The 16,056-nt window shown below is 48.4% G+C and overlaps 1 protein-coding gene across 4 annotated transcripts in view; it reads right to left on the bottom strand.

Annotated features, from left to right (window-relative positions):
* The window catches only part of kif13ba (kinesin family member 13Ba), a 66,063-nt gene extending 50,770 nt beyond the window's left edge, over positions 1-15,293 (bottom strand). For all 4 annotated transcript variants that reach the window (XM_062523350.1, XM_062523352.1, XM_062523351.1 and 1 more), the window contains exons 1-2: positions 13,936-15,293; positions 10,145-10,238 (exon numbers count right to left, since the gene is read on the bottom strand). In XM_062523350.1, the coding sequence (XP_062379334.1) occupies positions 10,145-10,238; positions 13,936-14,005 (164 nt within the window). In that variant the 5' untranslated portion in view covers positions 14,006-15,293. The remainder of the gene's footprint in view (positions 1-10,144; positions 10,239-13,935) is intronic.
* Between the last annotated feature and the right edge of the window lie 763 nt (positions 15,294-16,056).

Raw genomic sequence — 16,056 nt, forward strand, 5'->3', positions numbered from 1 at the left:
TGTGGTTGTTTTTACCCCCAAATGCCAGCTAGACAGGTGAGACCAATCACTGAGAGATGACCCAGATCTTACAAGACGTGCTGAGCTCTGCTACAGCACTCTGATTCCCTCTCCTTCTCCCTCTCTCTCTTGCTCCCTTCATCTTCTTCTCTTTCTTCAGCCTTCTCTCTCTCCTTGTATCTACCTCTCTTTCTTCTTAATGATGGAGTGAGGGAGGGAGCGAGGCCCCTCTGACGTCCCTGCCTGCCTCTCTGTCGAGCGAGGCCTTATCTCCTGCAGGGGAATTTGAAGCGGCAGGCAACATGCCAGGCTCGCATGTCGTTAACGACGGGGTTGCGTTTAAAGCAGCCCCCTAAATCACGGAGGAGGATCCGAGTTCGAGCCCAGAGAAAGAGAGAGAGAGAGAGAGAGAGAGAGAGAGAGAGAGAGAGAGAGAGAGAGAGAGAGAGAGAGGGAGGCTGGCCTATTTAGGATCTCTCTCTCTCTCCACCCATCTTCCAATCCTCGCTCTCTCTCTCTCTCCATTTCCCTCTCAACTTCACTCACTTTCTTTACTGCTCTCTCTCTCTCTCTCTCTATCCCTCCCTCCCTTCTTCATAGGGGCCTGGTTGCCAGCTGCTGCAGGCTGACTCCTACACCTCCCTCCACCCCCCCCCCCCCCCCACCCCCCCCCCCGAGCCCCCCCACCCCTTCCCCAGGGGCCACACTACAGCCATTCAGCATTCAGCGGCAGGAACGTCGGGCATGGCCAGGGGGAGAGCGACCGGCTTCAGCCCTCGTCAGCGAGCGCGTCTACATGCTCACTAACAATTATCGGGGTCTTGTAAGTTATCTGGTAATTCAAGTGCTCATGTAAACGGAATAAACCGATATTTTTTTGTCGGTTTACGAACAATCCATTTTAACACAACTAGGTTTCTGACAATATTCTGATTTCTTCGAGACACGTATACACCTTTAACAGTTTATTCCAGTTACCCGATCATTGCCAGCAATCATTGTTTAGTGTGCATTTAAACGCACTCAGTGTTTCTTAAGGGCCCACTGGTGCACTGCAGGTCTAATGTTTGTTTAGCTCTTAACAGACACTTTTTGTCCAAAGCGACTTACAATGACATCTGCTAACATTACATTAACGTTGCAATTCACAGTTTAAAGTCGTATAACCAAAATAAAAAAGCAAATATTAGTAATAGACTAAATAAAATATATCATATCACCCAGCTGCTTCGCCAGGACAGACTACACGCCTGAGATAACACCAGTGGATCAGAGATCAGCATTCTGGCCTTAGTACCTCCGCCTGGGAGGTTATGCTTTCAGTGTTGCTCGCTTATCTGTGTGTGTGTGTGTGTGTGTGTGTTTATTGTCTGTGTGCAACCCACATTCTACCACGCCAATTTTCATGAGACTTGGTGGAAACTTCAAAGGTGCAGCACAGACCATGAATCAATTAAATTCAAGCGCAGCTGCTACCACCGCTAATGGAGCTGCTCGGCAAATTTAGTTTCACTTTCGCTGATGTTGCGAGACACAATATTTGGCCTTTGGCCTTGAACTACGAGTGGAGTGGTTTCACATTGTTTCACCTATTGCCCATACCGAAACCTTACATCGTGTACATTATCAACGTATATTGCTTGTAAAGGCTTTTTAAGTTAACAGTGTGCCTTTAGTATAACTATTGAGTTGAATTTTTAGTCTTACCAAATCTATAAGTTATGTATATTGCTTGTAGTTTAGGACCAAAAGGTAAATTCTGTGCCTGGTTATACATCATCGTTATGTTATGTATGATCATAAATGTTATATATTGTAAAGTGTCTTCAACCAAACCAAAATGGTAGGAGTCGATTTGCTCTCGATTAGCTGCACAAACCAGATTCAGCCAATTAAGGGCTTTAATGATATTCCGATGTGTTCAATCATGCAAATCACGCTGAGTTGGAGAGCTCTGAGAGGAGGATTGAGGAGCAGAGACACACAGACAGAGGGCTGCTTCTGTGAGTCTCTGAGTCCCCCTCCCCCAGTGGGGCTCTCTCCTAGCCGGCAGCCAAATAGCCTAGTTGCAGTTTCGCCCATGACATTTCTGTCATTCTCCTCCGAATGCTCTAGTCGTCCCAGAAGGAAACACATGGCATTTCGGAGGGCATGATATTAAGAGGGGGGGGGGGATCAACGCAAGCGTGTGCCCACAGCTCAGTGCCCACACATGTGTTGAAGGACTGTCTAATTATCTAAAGCACATTATATGGCCTGCCGTGAATAAACATGGTGGTATTTCCACAAAACCCTCCCCCCATTCCCCCTGAGCGCTTATGACCAGTCACATCACATGGTTAAGTCCCACGGCGTGGAATAGTAACCAGACACGCCATGTGCCAGGGGGGCCATACCCAACCCTTCCCAATGGCACTGCGAGGGCACCAGGCCCCTGTGTGTGTGTGTGTGTGTGTGTGTGTGTGTGTGTGTGTGCGTGTGTCTGCAGCCAACCAAGCCGCAGGAGCTGTTCCCATCCTCTTTCCACTGAGTCCTGCACATTCAAAACCAGCACAGCAAGCCCCCATCAACAGGAGACAAGTGTCAGTGTTTGTAGAGAATCAAATCCCGTCTGCCCCCAGCTTGATTCAGCTGTTATTGTCCGGCCCTCCTCGAAAATCCGCCCGAGCATCCCGATTCAGCTGTTACGGTCTGCTCTCCACAAATCCCGTCTGACCGTTTATTGATTTAGCCGTTTTCGCTCGGTTTCTCACCCCCACCCCCCCCCCTCCGAAAATATGTGCGGATATTTCGGCGGAAAACACATCTTTAATGACCTGCGTGAGCAAGGCGAATACGGAGCGCTGGATCTACTGTGGAGTTCCGTCTTATTACTCGTCAGTCTTGACAGGGAGACATGCCAGCCTGCCTGCCCCGGCACTGGGGGCTGCAATGCCCAGCATGGGCACAGCAGCGTGCGTTGGCATCTGCGGCTTGAGGGTTCTGCCGGCATTCCTGTGCATACAGCTTGAAGCCAGAACAAAAACAAAGGGGAGGGTGGGAGAAAATGAAGGAAAGGAAAAGAGAGAGAAAGAAAAAGAAAGAAAGAAAGAAAGAAAGAAAAAAAACATCCACTCCTGCAGCATGACCTCTTTGTTGCCTTCTTGACATTTGCCACAGTGACAGCTGTCAACATGAGTCAAGGAGTGATCGGTGTGTATGTGTGTATGTATGTGTGTGTGGTGGTGATGATGATGATGATGCTTCCTGTCTGACACCTCACGATCATGCCCCGTGTGACGTGACAGACGTACCAGCTGGGCTGGGGCATGCGGGTCTGGCGTGGGCACAGGGGGGGAATACGAGTGATGAACATCAGCTCTAGTGCCACCATCACCCACGCCCCTCCCTCCCTCCCTCCCTCCTTCCCTCCCCCTCTCCTCCTCCTCATCAGCGTCCGCCCCGATCGGCATCGTTTAAAAAATGTCTTTCCGCATCGGTAGGTTTGAGATCTCGCCGCCACCCACCCTTGGCCCGCCTGCCCGCGCCATGATCAAAATGACGTCCCGCACACTTGACCTAAATAAGGCCGCCTCTGCCTGAGACTTCTCTCTCTCTCTCTCTCTCTCTCTCTCTCTCTCGCTCTTTCTTATTGCCCTCATGGAGGAGAGAGAGGTCACATGGTCTTTGTTTTTGAACCCGGACCTGTAAACGGGACCCACGGACCCATCCGTTGTTCCAGCCGATGAAGTACAGTACAGTACTTCAGAAGCACGAAATGGACGCTGCAGGTCAGGAGGGAAGCACAGAATGGAGGTGTAACCTTCACCGCCGTGGAGATCAAATGTCAACAACAGAATGGGCAGACTAGTGGACTGCACCTTTAATTCATTAGAGAGGCCCCGCAGTCAGGAGGTCAGTCGGAACAGTAATACCCAGAGGGTTAACACTTCACGCTACGTATACTCTTCCCTAAACTAGCATACAGATGCTTGGGATTCCACCAGAAAACCTTAATCTATTCTCTAGACCTGACCATTTACCATGTTAGCTGCATACAGTAATTTCCCGCATATAAGTCGCATTGTGCATAAGCCGCAGGACAGTGCTTTATGCAAGTTAAGAGGAACAAAACCATATTAACACCAGAACTGTTGCAAAATCAAAGTATAAGCCGCGGCTAATAGTCGGGAAATTACGGTACTAGGCTTAGCTCAAACCAATTGGAGTCTCAAAAACTTAACGGAAAAATAATACAAGCCTCTGCCTGAAACCCTGTCATACCAAACGGTGATGTCCAAACCATGAAACAACATGAACCAGACTGTCACTTCTACGTACTGCTTCAGCCCTAGCAGTGCCGCGGAGCAGGTGGGATTTGGGTCAGTCACAAGGTGTCTTGGAGAAGCGTCAGTCTACTCCGTCTGTCTTGGGGGGCCCGGCACTGGTAGGCTACACCTGCATTGATCTTGCTAAATTTCCAATCCAAATTTATTTAAATCGCTCAAGACACTTTTATTCGTGGTGACTTACACAAGAGCAAAAGCTCGGCCTGGGATGTGCAAGAAAACAAAAAAAGGCTAGTCACTGATATTTCACTTTGTACAACTTTGTGTGCATGTGTGTGTGCGCACACGCGCGCGAGAGTTTCTAACATCTACAGTATATGGTCACACTTCTGTGACCTACATTAGGTTCCGCATTTAACACGTAACTTATTAACCGCTACATATGCCCAGGCCAGTGCTTCAATAAATTACCATGAGACTACTTTTCCTTTCCCTTTTCCCAGCATTCTCTTTGTTCTGCCTTGACACACTGCCATTTTTTACAACCGCCACAGAGGACTCTATCGCTCCCGACAACACATTTCTGCAACGTTAATGGCACACAGTAACTATGACCTCATCGCCTGCACCCAGACAACAAACGGGCCAATAAAAGGACTGTTGGCATGGAGCTTTTTGTGGGTAAATATCAACAGGTGTGTGTCGGACCTGCACTTCAACAGGTACCACTGGTGCAGCCAAGACATTAATACTCAATCAGCAACGTTGGTTATGAGGTAACTTATAGGGGTGAAGGGTTGACGGCCACTCCCCATCTTTGCGTGTGTGTGTGTGTGTGTGTGTGTGTGTGTGTGTGTGTGTATGCATGTGTTCACTTCCTGTCTGTTCCTGTGAAACAGCAGTTTAATGCCCATCATTCATATTTAAATACCTGAGCAACACCCTGCCGACTCACCAATACCCCATGACTCATCGCTTCCAGGGTAAAAGATCACAGCCTTATTAGTGCTTAGAGACTTGTTGGACTATCAGCCTGGCCGAACCTTTGATACACAAAGCATGACCAAAAAAAAAAAAAAATCCATTTCATCAGACGCTTACAGATCATTTCTGACCCGCTAGCTATGAAGAACAACGCCCACAGAACGCTGACTCAGAGGGGCAGGATATTGGAATGCTCAAGCTTGCATGGCCACAGGGTAAGGATTTAAGGAGGAAAACAAGCATCCCTGCAACCCATCCCATCCCATCCCATCCCATCCCATCCCATAATGAGTAAGGTCACAAGGAGCTGTCAATGGGGCTCACACTAGGATTGTAAAACAGTTGGCAAGTCATGCTCCCCTCCGGCACTCCACAAATATGTTCCATTGTCCTCGGGCCCGGAATCCGAGGGGCACTAAGACCCATGTGGGCAGCAGAGTCTCTCAGCGGGTTCTAAACAAGTCGGATCCAGTCACACAGTGAGCGCATTCTAAGAGGAGAGCATTCTCTTCCATTCACAGACAAAACATGGCATTGATATCTGTAAGAAATGTAACCATTATTTTAGTCTTTTGCAACTGTGCGTGTCACTGTCTGTGTGCCAAGCACAATTAAACATCAAAAGTTCAGAGCAGGCGTTACTGAGCCATGATGAGCCAGAGAACTAGGATAGAGAGAAGGGAAAGGAGAGAGGGAGAGAGGAGGAGGGAAGAGAGGGAGGGGGAGAGAGAGAATAGGAGGACAGTGAGAGAGAGGGGGAGACAGAGGGTATGGAAAAACCAAGAGAAAGGGGGGAGAGAGAGAAGGAGAGAGAGAAGAGGGCATAAAGAGGAAGAGAAGAGCAGAGAGCAAAAATGAGAGTAGGAGAGAGAAATGGGAGACAGAGGCGTGAGAGAAGAGAGATAGAAGGTTGAGAAAGAGACAAAGAGGGAGAGATAGATAGATAGTTAGAGATAGAGAGAAAAGCGAGATAGAGATAGAGAGAACAAGCGAGAGAGAGAGAGAGATAGAGAGAGAGCGCGCTAGAGAGAGAGAGGGAGCGCTATTCTCTCAGTGGCCTGTGTGAACTGCGCCTCTTTGGGCATCTGGGCTGCCGAAGCCGCACAGACTCTGCAGGACTCATGAACTCCGCGCTGCAATTAAAGTGTCTGTTGAGCGCGAGCAGCAGGCTGCAGGGCCCTTTCACTTCCAAGTTTAAAACCTGTTGTGCCCGGCTCCTTTGAGCGGCCCCTCCTGCTTCACACACACCCACAAAGGGAGAAGAAAAGGGCCAACGCACCCCGAAAAAACACATAATTGTGCCCCGCACGTTTGGGCCCATAAAAGTCACCAGAGATGTTTACGACCGTCGACAGATGCTGAGGCAGAGCCTGTACCCCACTTCACTCAGCCCCAGACCTCTCTCCCCTCTGTCACACACACACACACACACACCTCTCTCCAGACCTCTCTTCCCCCTTCACACACACACACACACACACACCCCTCTCTCCAGACCTCTCTTCCCCTGTCTCACACACACACACAAACACACACCTCTAGACCCCACAGAAAAAGGCTTCCTCGGCCACGGGTGACCCGGGGTTAACCTCCGCCCGGCGTTGCCATGCCGACGGCGCGAAGAGAAAAGGGAGGAAGTCAGACAGGGGAGAGTTATGTCCCGACGCTGGGCAGGACAGACAGCAGGGACGCCGGCCGGCCCGCCAGGCAACAGGAGGCAAGCCGGCTGGGAAGGAAAGAGACTGCATGACTTCACACCAGACAAAGACGCCGCAGAGCACAATACCGAATACCGCAACAACACAACACACCACATCACAGCACAGCACAGGCATTTCACTGTTGCTTGCCTGACAGAGTCTAGATCTGGAACCAGGTCTGGCCCAGCTCTGGCCTGGGTCTAGAACCAGGTCTGGCCCAGGTCAGGGCTGGGTTTGGTTAGGCGCTGTTCCGTTACGGTCAGGCCTTCGTACAGGAATGCCCAGTTCCTCTGACGCAGTGTACGCCGCAGCACAATTACGCTCAAAAAGCTGCAAAAATCCGCCCAACGACTTCATCAGTCCTACGCAAAACCGACACCGACAGGAAACCACAACTACAAAACAGATTAGCCGCAGCAAACAGCACAGCCTGCTCCCACAATGCAACAGCTTTGTCACAATGGAAAACATCTTCAGAGACACAGGGGCCTGAGACTACACACACCAGCACACACACAGTCTGACAAACACCCTCGAAGCTATAAAACGGCAAAACACAAGATGCAACACATCCAACTACACTGCCAGCCATAGCTCTCCTGCAGTTTGGGGAAAACCATGCCAAAACTCCATTTCGAATCCAAAACTCTCCACAACCTAGCAAAAACAACAACAACAAAAAATCGAAAAACAACAACATCTGTTCAAATGGCAAAAGCTTTCATTACACACTCATAGACCCAAGACTATGAGCATCAGCCGCAGCAATAGCTTCCTGCAGCCTGGAAGTTACGCTGGCTTCCTTTTCAGCCCCAAACCCTCCCTCTTACAACTAGTCAAAACAACAACAAATCACATGCCAACAAACCCCTCACCTCTCACCTCTAACCTTCAACACAACTCTAACCTTGTGACCTCGCGACCTCCTCAGCAGGTAAACACTGTGTGATACTGAGACAAAGGCCTGATCAAGCCACTCAGTGGGAATTCTGGTTGTGAAAACCAGAGAGCAGGAAGAGGGGGGGGGGGCACTATGGCGCAACTGCCTACAGTGTCTAAACCGTTTCTTGTTTTTTTAAGCTCCCAACATTGTCTTCAAGGCAGCGCTGCTTGAAAGGTGCTTGGGTAAGGCATGATTACGTTACGGTTAGGGTTAGGTTAGGTTTACAATTAGGCTCCTTTAAGATGACGATGGAACCGCTGCCTGGAAGACAACGCTGGAGGCTTAAAACATTTGGGTCCAGGTGTCCACAGGGACCAGGGTTTGAGTCCGACCCGGCCGGGTCGTTTCCTGATCCCACACCATCTCTCCCTACCACTCACTTCCTGTCAGTTAATTCCCAGTCCTATCTGAATAATGGCAAAAACTTCATACTTTCAGAAAAAGAGAAAGCAGGAAGGGAGAGTGATCCTTCCCTGACACAGCACAACGCTCTGGGCTGTGAACACGAGCGAACAGGAAGGGAGAGATCGCTCCTTCCCTGACACAGCAGTGCGAGAGTCCGAGCTCTCTCATTCGCCTCGCTACGCCACGCCACTCCACGCCAGGCGGGCGGGCGGACATGAGGATATGAAACCTGAGCTGAGACAGGAAGGAGCAGGCAGGAACAGAGGGACCACATCTCCACAAACACCCAACCTGCTGACTGAGCTCGCCAGGTTTGGGCTGCTGCGCCCACAGTCTGACTGAAGTGCGCTGCCCCCGGTCTGCCCACAGTTCCACAAACACTCTGCACTCTACACTCTGTGTGTGTGTGTGCGTGTGTGCATGTGTGCATGTGTGTGTGTGTGTGTGTTTCATCCAGGTTTGTCAAATACTTTTGTAATACTTTGTATTAAAATGTGCATATGTCCATGGCTGTAGCTCCTCTTCAACCTTTACCTACAAACTCCTGCACTTTGTTCCACACCTAATCATTCTAGGTCCACACCACCGTAGACTATCTACAAGCTGATTGAATGGGTTCATCCAGGTTTGAAAAATGGTTTGCCCGAAGAAGACCCAGCAGGATCGAAACATTCTTTTTTAAAACATTAAATATGGGAGCTTAAAGCATAGCCAAGAACTAGTGACTACTCAGTTGACCCAAGTTTCTGCTTCTGCTGTCCATAGACTACCTGCAGTCTGCCTCCCCTGTCTGTGCTGTACAGCTCTAGATGGTCTACGGCTGTCTACTCTCCCCCAGGTCTGACTCTGTTTCTCCTGTCTGTGCTGTACAGCTCTAGATGGTCTACTGCTGTCTATAGAGTTCCGGGGGGTGACGTTGTTAGGGGGACCGGAAACTGAGCGCACAGCCACTTTGGCAGCATAGAGCTCCGGACCCCATGTGACCACCGGTGTTCGGACCACCATTTTGGCAGCAAAAATGACAAGCGCCAGCACCAGCGCCCCCAGGTCTGACTCTCATCTCTAATAGCTGCTTTTAACTAAGATCCAAACAACAACAGTCCCTTCTACATCTGGACGTCAAGCATCAACCCCTCTTTGTGTGTGTGTGTGTGTGTGTGTGTGAGAGAGAGAGAGTGTGTGTGTGTGTGTCTATTTCCCTAGTCTGTACGGCCCTAGATAGTCCACTGCTGTCTGTTTTCCCCCAGGTCTGTGTTGCCTGGGTGCAGGAGCGTCTAACCCAGATGCAGATCCACTGCAGCGCTGCTTCTCTTCTGCGTAACCCAGATACCCGCCGCTGCGTCAACCAGCTCACCTGCTGGGCACGTTCCCCCCGCAGTGTTCTGTTGCCCCAGAAAGCCTATGTGCTGTCTGTTAAGTACAAGTATAAGTATAAGTATATATACTTTTTGGATCCCGTGAGGGAAATTCGGTCTCTGCATTTATCCCAATTCGTGAATTAGTGAACACACACAACACGCAGTGAATACACAGTGAGGTGAAGCACACACTAGCCCAGAGTAGTGAGCTGCCTGCCCAAACGGCGGCGCTCGGGGAGCAGGTGCCTTGCCCAAAGGGCACTTCAGCCGTGGACTGGTCGGGGATCGAAACCGGCCCAGGTCTGTGCTGTTCCACGTAGCCAACCTGCTGTCTGTTATTCAGGTCTGTGTGGTTCTAGCTGATTTCTGTTACCTAGGTTTGTGCTGTTCCAGAGAGATCACCTGGACTGTTACCCAGGAGTGTGCCGTTTCAGAACGGTTACATGGTCTCTATTACACAGGTGTGTGCTGTTCCAGGAAGCCTACCTGCTGTCTGTTTTTCCCAGGTTCGTGCCGGCGGGTTGCAGGAACGTCTGGTTGCCCTCCATGTCCACCACACATTTTGTGTTCAGGTCCTTTTCTGAAAGGGCAGGAATAAAAGGAGAGGAGAGGAGAGAGGGAGAAAGAGAGATGGAGAGGATTGAAAACATATGAATCTAACCTCAAAGCATTAGCATTTCCCTGACTTCTAAGCAAACTACATTTCCTTCCAGTTCAAACAGAAATTTATTAGCCGGCTTGCGCAAGACAAGGGCACTCAGTTCAGAGAGAGAGAGAGAGAGAGAGAGAGATAAAAAAAAAACCAAATCTGTGTTTTCTGCACTGTCATCTTTCTGACGACCTGCCCAGACTGTGGCAGATTTGGTGCCTCTTTCCGAGCGCAACTATTCATCCTTGACTCACTCCTCGTCCTCGGCCAGTGTGTTTAATGCTTATTAGGAGCAACAACACCAACATGCCAAAACAGCCTCTCATATGACACAGCACGTATGCCTATAGGGAGTTCAAGAATTTGGTGAATCTGTATTTAGAAATGCCAGTGACTGTGTATTCCTCCAAAAAATAAAAACATCTGGGATTCAGTGCTTTTCCCTCTAAATGTGAAACTTCCTGTGTACTGCTGTGCAGTGCAAGATAATCCCATGTTTCATTCCCGAGAGCTGGTGAGGATGCAGGCAGGCAGGCAGGCAGATAAAGCGATCTCAATTCATTTACCAAATCTTCCTAATTGGAGCAGTGATTTCATCGCCGCGCCTAAGCACCCATCTGCACACACACAGCGCGGCGGCGGCGGAAGCCACTTCCACCATATGGGGACGGCTCTAATAATAGCCGCATTAATCATTGTTGTGTCCAGCTGCACAACTAAACATGGCTTCCACTCGTCGTCCCTTACTCGGAGCAATCACAAGCGGATTTGATACGAGCGGGGAAGAGAACGTCCGGGGCCAGCTTGTGCGGGGCAGCAGCGGCAGCAGCAGCAGCAGCGTCAGTGGCATTAAAGGGGGGCAATTGTGGCTGTTACACTGTATAGCCCATTAAGTAGTCATTGTGATGTGTGCACTAATTGGGCCCGAGTGGGAGGACACTAAGGAAATGCCACTGGAGGAGAAGAGCAGGCCAGGCACTTCACCCTGGAGCACAGATGTGTGTGTGTGTGTGTGTGTGTGTGTGTGTGTGTGTAGAAAAAAACAAGTCCTGCCATGTGCTTAGCAATTGGCTTACTAATGGGGGAGCGAGCCAGCGAGTGAATGTGAGAGAGAGAGAGAGAGAAAGAGAGAGTGAAAAAGAGAGAGAGTGAGGGAGAGAGAGAGAGTGAAAGAGAGTGACTGGGAAAAGAGGGAGAAAGGATGTGACAGAGGGAAAACAGTGCTCATGACAAAGACAAAAGCCCTGAGTGAAACAGAGAGCAATAGAGAGAAAGGGGGGGCAGAGAAAGGGGGAAGAAGGATGGAAGAGGAGAAAGAGAAAGAAGGAAAGAAGTGGGAGTGCTATCTGCTGCTACAGAGAATGAAAGACAGCGGCTGGGAAAATGGGGAGAAAATGGAGAGACAGGGAGCGACAGAGAGAGAGAGAGAGAGAGAGAGAGAGAGAGAGAGAGAGAGAGAGAGAGAGAGAGAGAGAGAGAGAGAGAGGGCCAGAAGAAGCCCTGCTGAAGAGTTAACCCTTTAAGGGGGTGCATCCTGCCTGTGGAGAGCCTCAGACCAGTCTTTGGGTTGGGAGGAAACACAGGCTTCCTGTTGCCTCCTACGTGACTAAACCGCGAGGATCTGTAGCACAGGCCGAGAGCAACCCCTCTGAGTGTGTGTGGGTGTGTGTGGATCAAACCTCAACGTGTGAAAGTGTGAATTAGCCACAATAAGAGCTCGGTGGTTTCCTGCCAGGCCTTGGCAGGATGATAAGAGAGGAGGAAGCAGACAGGCACGAAAATGAACCCCGTCGCCATGGTGACAGGATGAGCGAGGGTGAACCTCTCTAGAAGGCCCGGGCGAATGGGAATGCACAGCACGCAGGCCACACCGCCATGCCGCGGTCAACGCGATCAAACCGTCTCTCGGCTCATTACGTAACGTTACACGTCACTTTCCCGAGACACGCCACATCACACCACAGTGTCTTGAGAGCAGCGAAAGGCTCTGATAAAAGGGACATAATTATTGTGAGCCTACATGTGGTTTCCCCAATGCAGTTCGTGTAAAAATACAAAGGCGACACTTTGCAAGCTACTGTGGGAATTAAGGCTGTGTAATTGAATGCTTCTGAGGATGCCAAACATGACATCATGCTGTTATGCGAGATTAAACATCAACAATAACTTTTCCTACAGCCATCCCAATGCACTGTGTGAGTTACTGTCAAACTGGAACAGAGCAGGTCTGTGCTTTAGTTTATATCAAGTGTGATTAAGCTTGGCCTACTTAGTGATGGCCCTCATTCTGGCAGTACCACACACACACACACACACACAATTTCTGTAATGTCAAAGTGACAGTGTGTGTGTGTGTGTGTGTGTGTGTGTGTGAGCAAGAGAGTGAGTGAGAGAGGGAGAGAACAAAAACACAGAGTGTTTTCACTTTCCAAACCCCTTCCAAGTTGGCCAGACGTATTAATGTCAGTAGCTGGGGAACGCATCTGTGCATGTTTCTTCGAAGTTTCGCCGGCTCTGGCGGGCCTGGGAACATGCTCTGTTATGCAACGTTGGCAAATAGTCCATTCAGACCCCCTTTCCTGCCTTTGTCTACGGCAGTGCACACACACTGAGCGCTGACGAGAGGTCAGAGGTAGCCGAGCCAGCGAAAGCAAACTCAAACTCGAACAGGGATGGTCCACGTTAAACAAGGGTAATGCGAGAGCTCCGTGGTGAATAGAAGAATCTATGTGGCTCAAATGAATACATTACCTTACATGGGATTAAGAGTCATTTGCTTTGACAGTTGACAGTGGAGCCCGTTTTTTTAAAGGATGAACAAATCCAACCCATCAAGAATGGTTTCTGTTCACACACGTCTTTGTTATGAAAGGCAAGGGAGGGGGACAAGGTTCGGTTTGGTTTGGGCTTATGTCGTGGCAGACTGACCGGCAAGAGTTCATTCTGACAGATGAAAGACTGCGGGTGACAGCATAAACCTCCGCCGTGGCAGTCTTGTGACTGAATTTTTACGCTCAAGACTGACACGTGACTTCCTTGGCTACACTGAGGCCAATATTTTCCGCTTCACGGGCAGCCTTTTCAAGGCACACATGCTCTCCCATGGCAAATACCAACTAAACACACTGACTTTAATACACCGGTTCTGGTGTATGGTCGGGTTTTTTTTTAACCGGGGGTGAAAATACATTGACAACTTGATCATCATGACATCAGTGTTTTTCAATAAAGTGAGGCAAGCAAAGTGTTTACACACAATTTTTGTATGCTTCATAATTAAATCGTCTTTTGTCTCATATATATATAAAACGTTCCACCCAAAGTGTTGCACATACCGGTACCTTCTCAAGTTCCCAAGCACTAATTTATGGTGGGTTAATGTGAAACTGCTGTTGGTGATGTGTCTGGTTGAGAGGAGCACGCTGTCAGCTAACCCTCACTAAGCAGGAATCAATACATTTTCAACTCTTCTGAAAGGTACAAGGCTGGATGTTATCAAGACATGTGCCCCAGTGAACTCAAATGACGCACACATGACTTGACAACACCACCAAGACACTGAAAAAAACAGTAGATTCCGTTCATGTTTGTTTGGGATGTAAAGACACTCCAAAGTTCAATCACTCACCCCTCCTGTTAAAAGGTCGGACTCTTACAGCGACCTTCACATTGGAGTCGCTCAGGCTGCTCTCGCCCATGGTGACCGAATGTGTGTTTCCGTGCTATTGTGGCTGAAATTAAACCTGACAGGCTGCTTTTAATTAAGTCCAAGATATGCAGGTCCAAGACACGTTAGAATCCATCCAGATATAGATTGTTTCCAAGTCTGGCAGCCATTGTCCTTCCAAAAGCTCAGTATTTGGCTTCAGCTTGCGTTAGTTGAAATGGTTCGAAGCACAACCACATTGCATATTCCCGCTGAGTTGCCGTCGTCGACGGACTCACTGAAATCAATAGTGATAAGGTTGACGCACCTAATGTTACACAGCGAAAACTAAGCTTCTAACACCCGAGTTGAAAATCGTAAATTGACCACTAAAATTATTACACAAACAAGGTTAACTTCAATGATCTGAAGGTAACATCAACGTTACCCCAAGTCCAGGCTAGCGTCTGAGTATTGGGTTCACGTTACTAGGTACAATTCGTTCCATTCGGCAACACAAAATATCTGTTTACGTTACCCAACAAGCTTCTTTCTTCAATTTACTTGCAAGACGTCATATATTAAAACTTGTATCTTTCCATCCAACATAACGTATTTGCGGGGACCAGCATTTAATAATAGCCAGTAACGTTACGATTGTCTTCACTCAGACTAAATCCAACACCAGACCATGAACAACGCGCTCTGAGACAGCGCGGCTTATTATATATTTATGGATGGCAACAAGTTTCTTTGTCATATTGTGGCACTACTATATCTCATACAGACTACATGAACAACATGACATTAGCGGCATTGTTTTTCTAATTAAAAACAAAACTCAGATTTGCAGACTAAGCTAACAAGCTGTCTAGCCACCTTTAGCCAACGATACCTGCATGTCTCAAACAAGTAACGTTAGCTTGTTACCAAAATTGCTACTAAACACTTAAAAGTATACAAGAACAAATGCACGCCAATTGAAAATATCAACTGTCTAGTTGCAAAAATGATGCTACTGTAAACCGACCAGCTGAAATGTGATGCACCTCTCCCCTTGGATCTGGTACAAAACTAGCTATCTAATTAGCTTGGCTACCGCTAATGTTAGCAAACTAACGGGTTGGGTCAATATATAGAAGTTCACAGTCTCGCAAGCCTCCTGGCTGGCAAAACGATTCCAGCGAAGACTCTCACAGGCGTTCTTGACAAATCCAAGGTCTGGGTCGGTGCCAATCCAACGTTCCCCCAGATTCCAAAGAATGACCGGGGAGTTTTCTCCAAACAATGAAAAAATGTCATTCCCTGAATCAGCACCGCTCTCTCACACTGGCAGTGTGGCTAGTCCTAGCATACGGCTAGCTCCCAGTAACCTGGAATAACCCTCTCCCCGCCTCTTCCGATAGAGCAGGACACCCCAAACTTGAGTCGGATAACGGGTTACGCCATTGAGATGAGGTCTTACCCAATTTTCAACAACGTTAGTTGTTAATTGACTCAAAGGGTAATGCACAAATGCCGCCCTCACAAGAGTGCATTCGTCAGTGTCTTATTTACCAGAATTAATTGACTTAATAGATTTCCTACGTTTGGGTTTGTAAATAGTCGGATACAACTGCTCAATATTTGTCAGTAGGCTAGACAGCAAGTGACAGCTCAACATCTTTTCAACATGTAGACCTATCATTTACTGAAGAACATAGACAGCCCACTTGAGTTAAGGCTTAGGTTGTGTGATACCTTTTTGTTTGTTGCATCCATAGATGCCTGAGTGTTTTAATCATTGTGTAAAGTAAATCACTGACAACTCTAAAATTTGGTTTAGTGGTGACATCTACCGGTAGGCCAATGTTGGAGTCCATGTCAGCATACCACTGCCTATGTATGTATGCCACATGTGTTAGATGTCTCAACGAAAGTAGGCTATAGCCTACAAATAAGCGTTCTCAAAAGTATGGTCTTACTGTTTACAAGATCTTTGTTATTTAATGTGAATAATGTGACCTTCCTCCCTTTTTAAGATGCAAGAAGCAAGTGGTAACCATTTGATTGATACACTAGAGGTCGCTAGACTGCCAGTGATTTCGTGGTAAACATCAATTC

The sequence above is a fragment of the Sardina pilchardus genome, chromosome 20 (assembly GCF_963854185.1).
Source record: "Sardina pilchardus chromosome 20, fSarPil1.1, whole genome shotgun sequence".
Lineage (NCBI taxonomy): Eukaryota > Metazoa > Chordata > Actinopteri > Clupeiformes > Clupeidae > Sardina > Sardina pilchardus.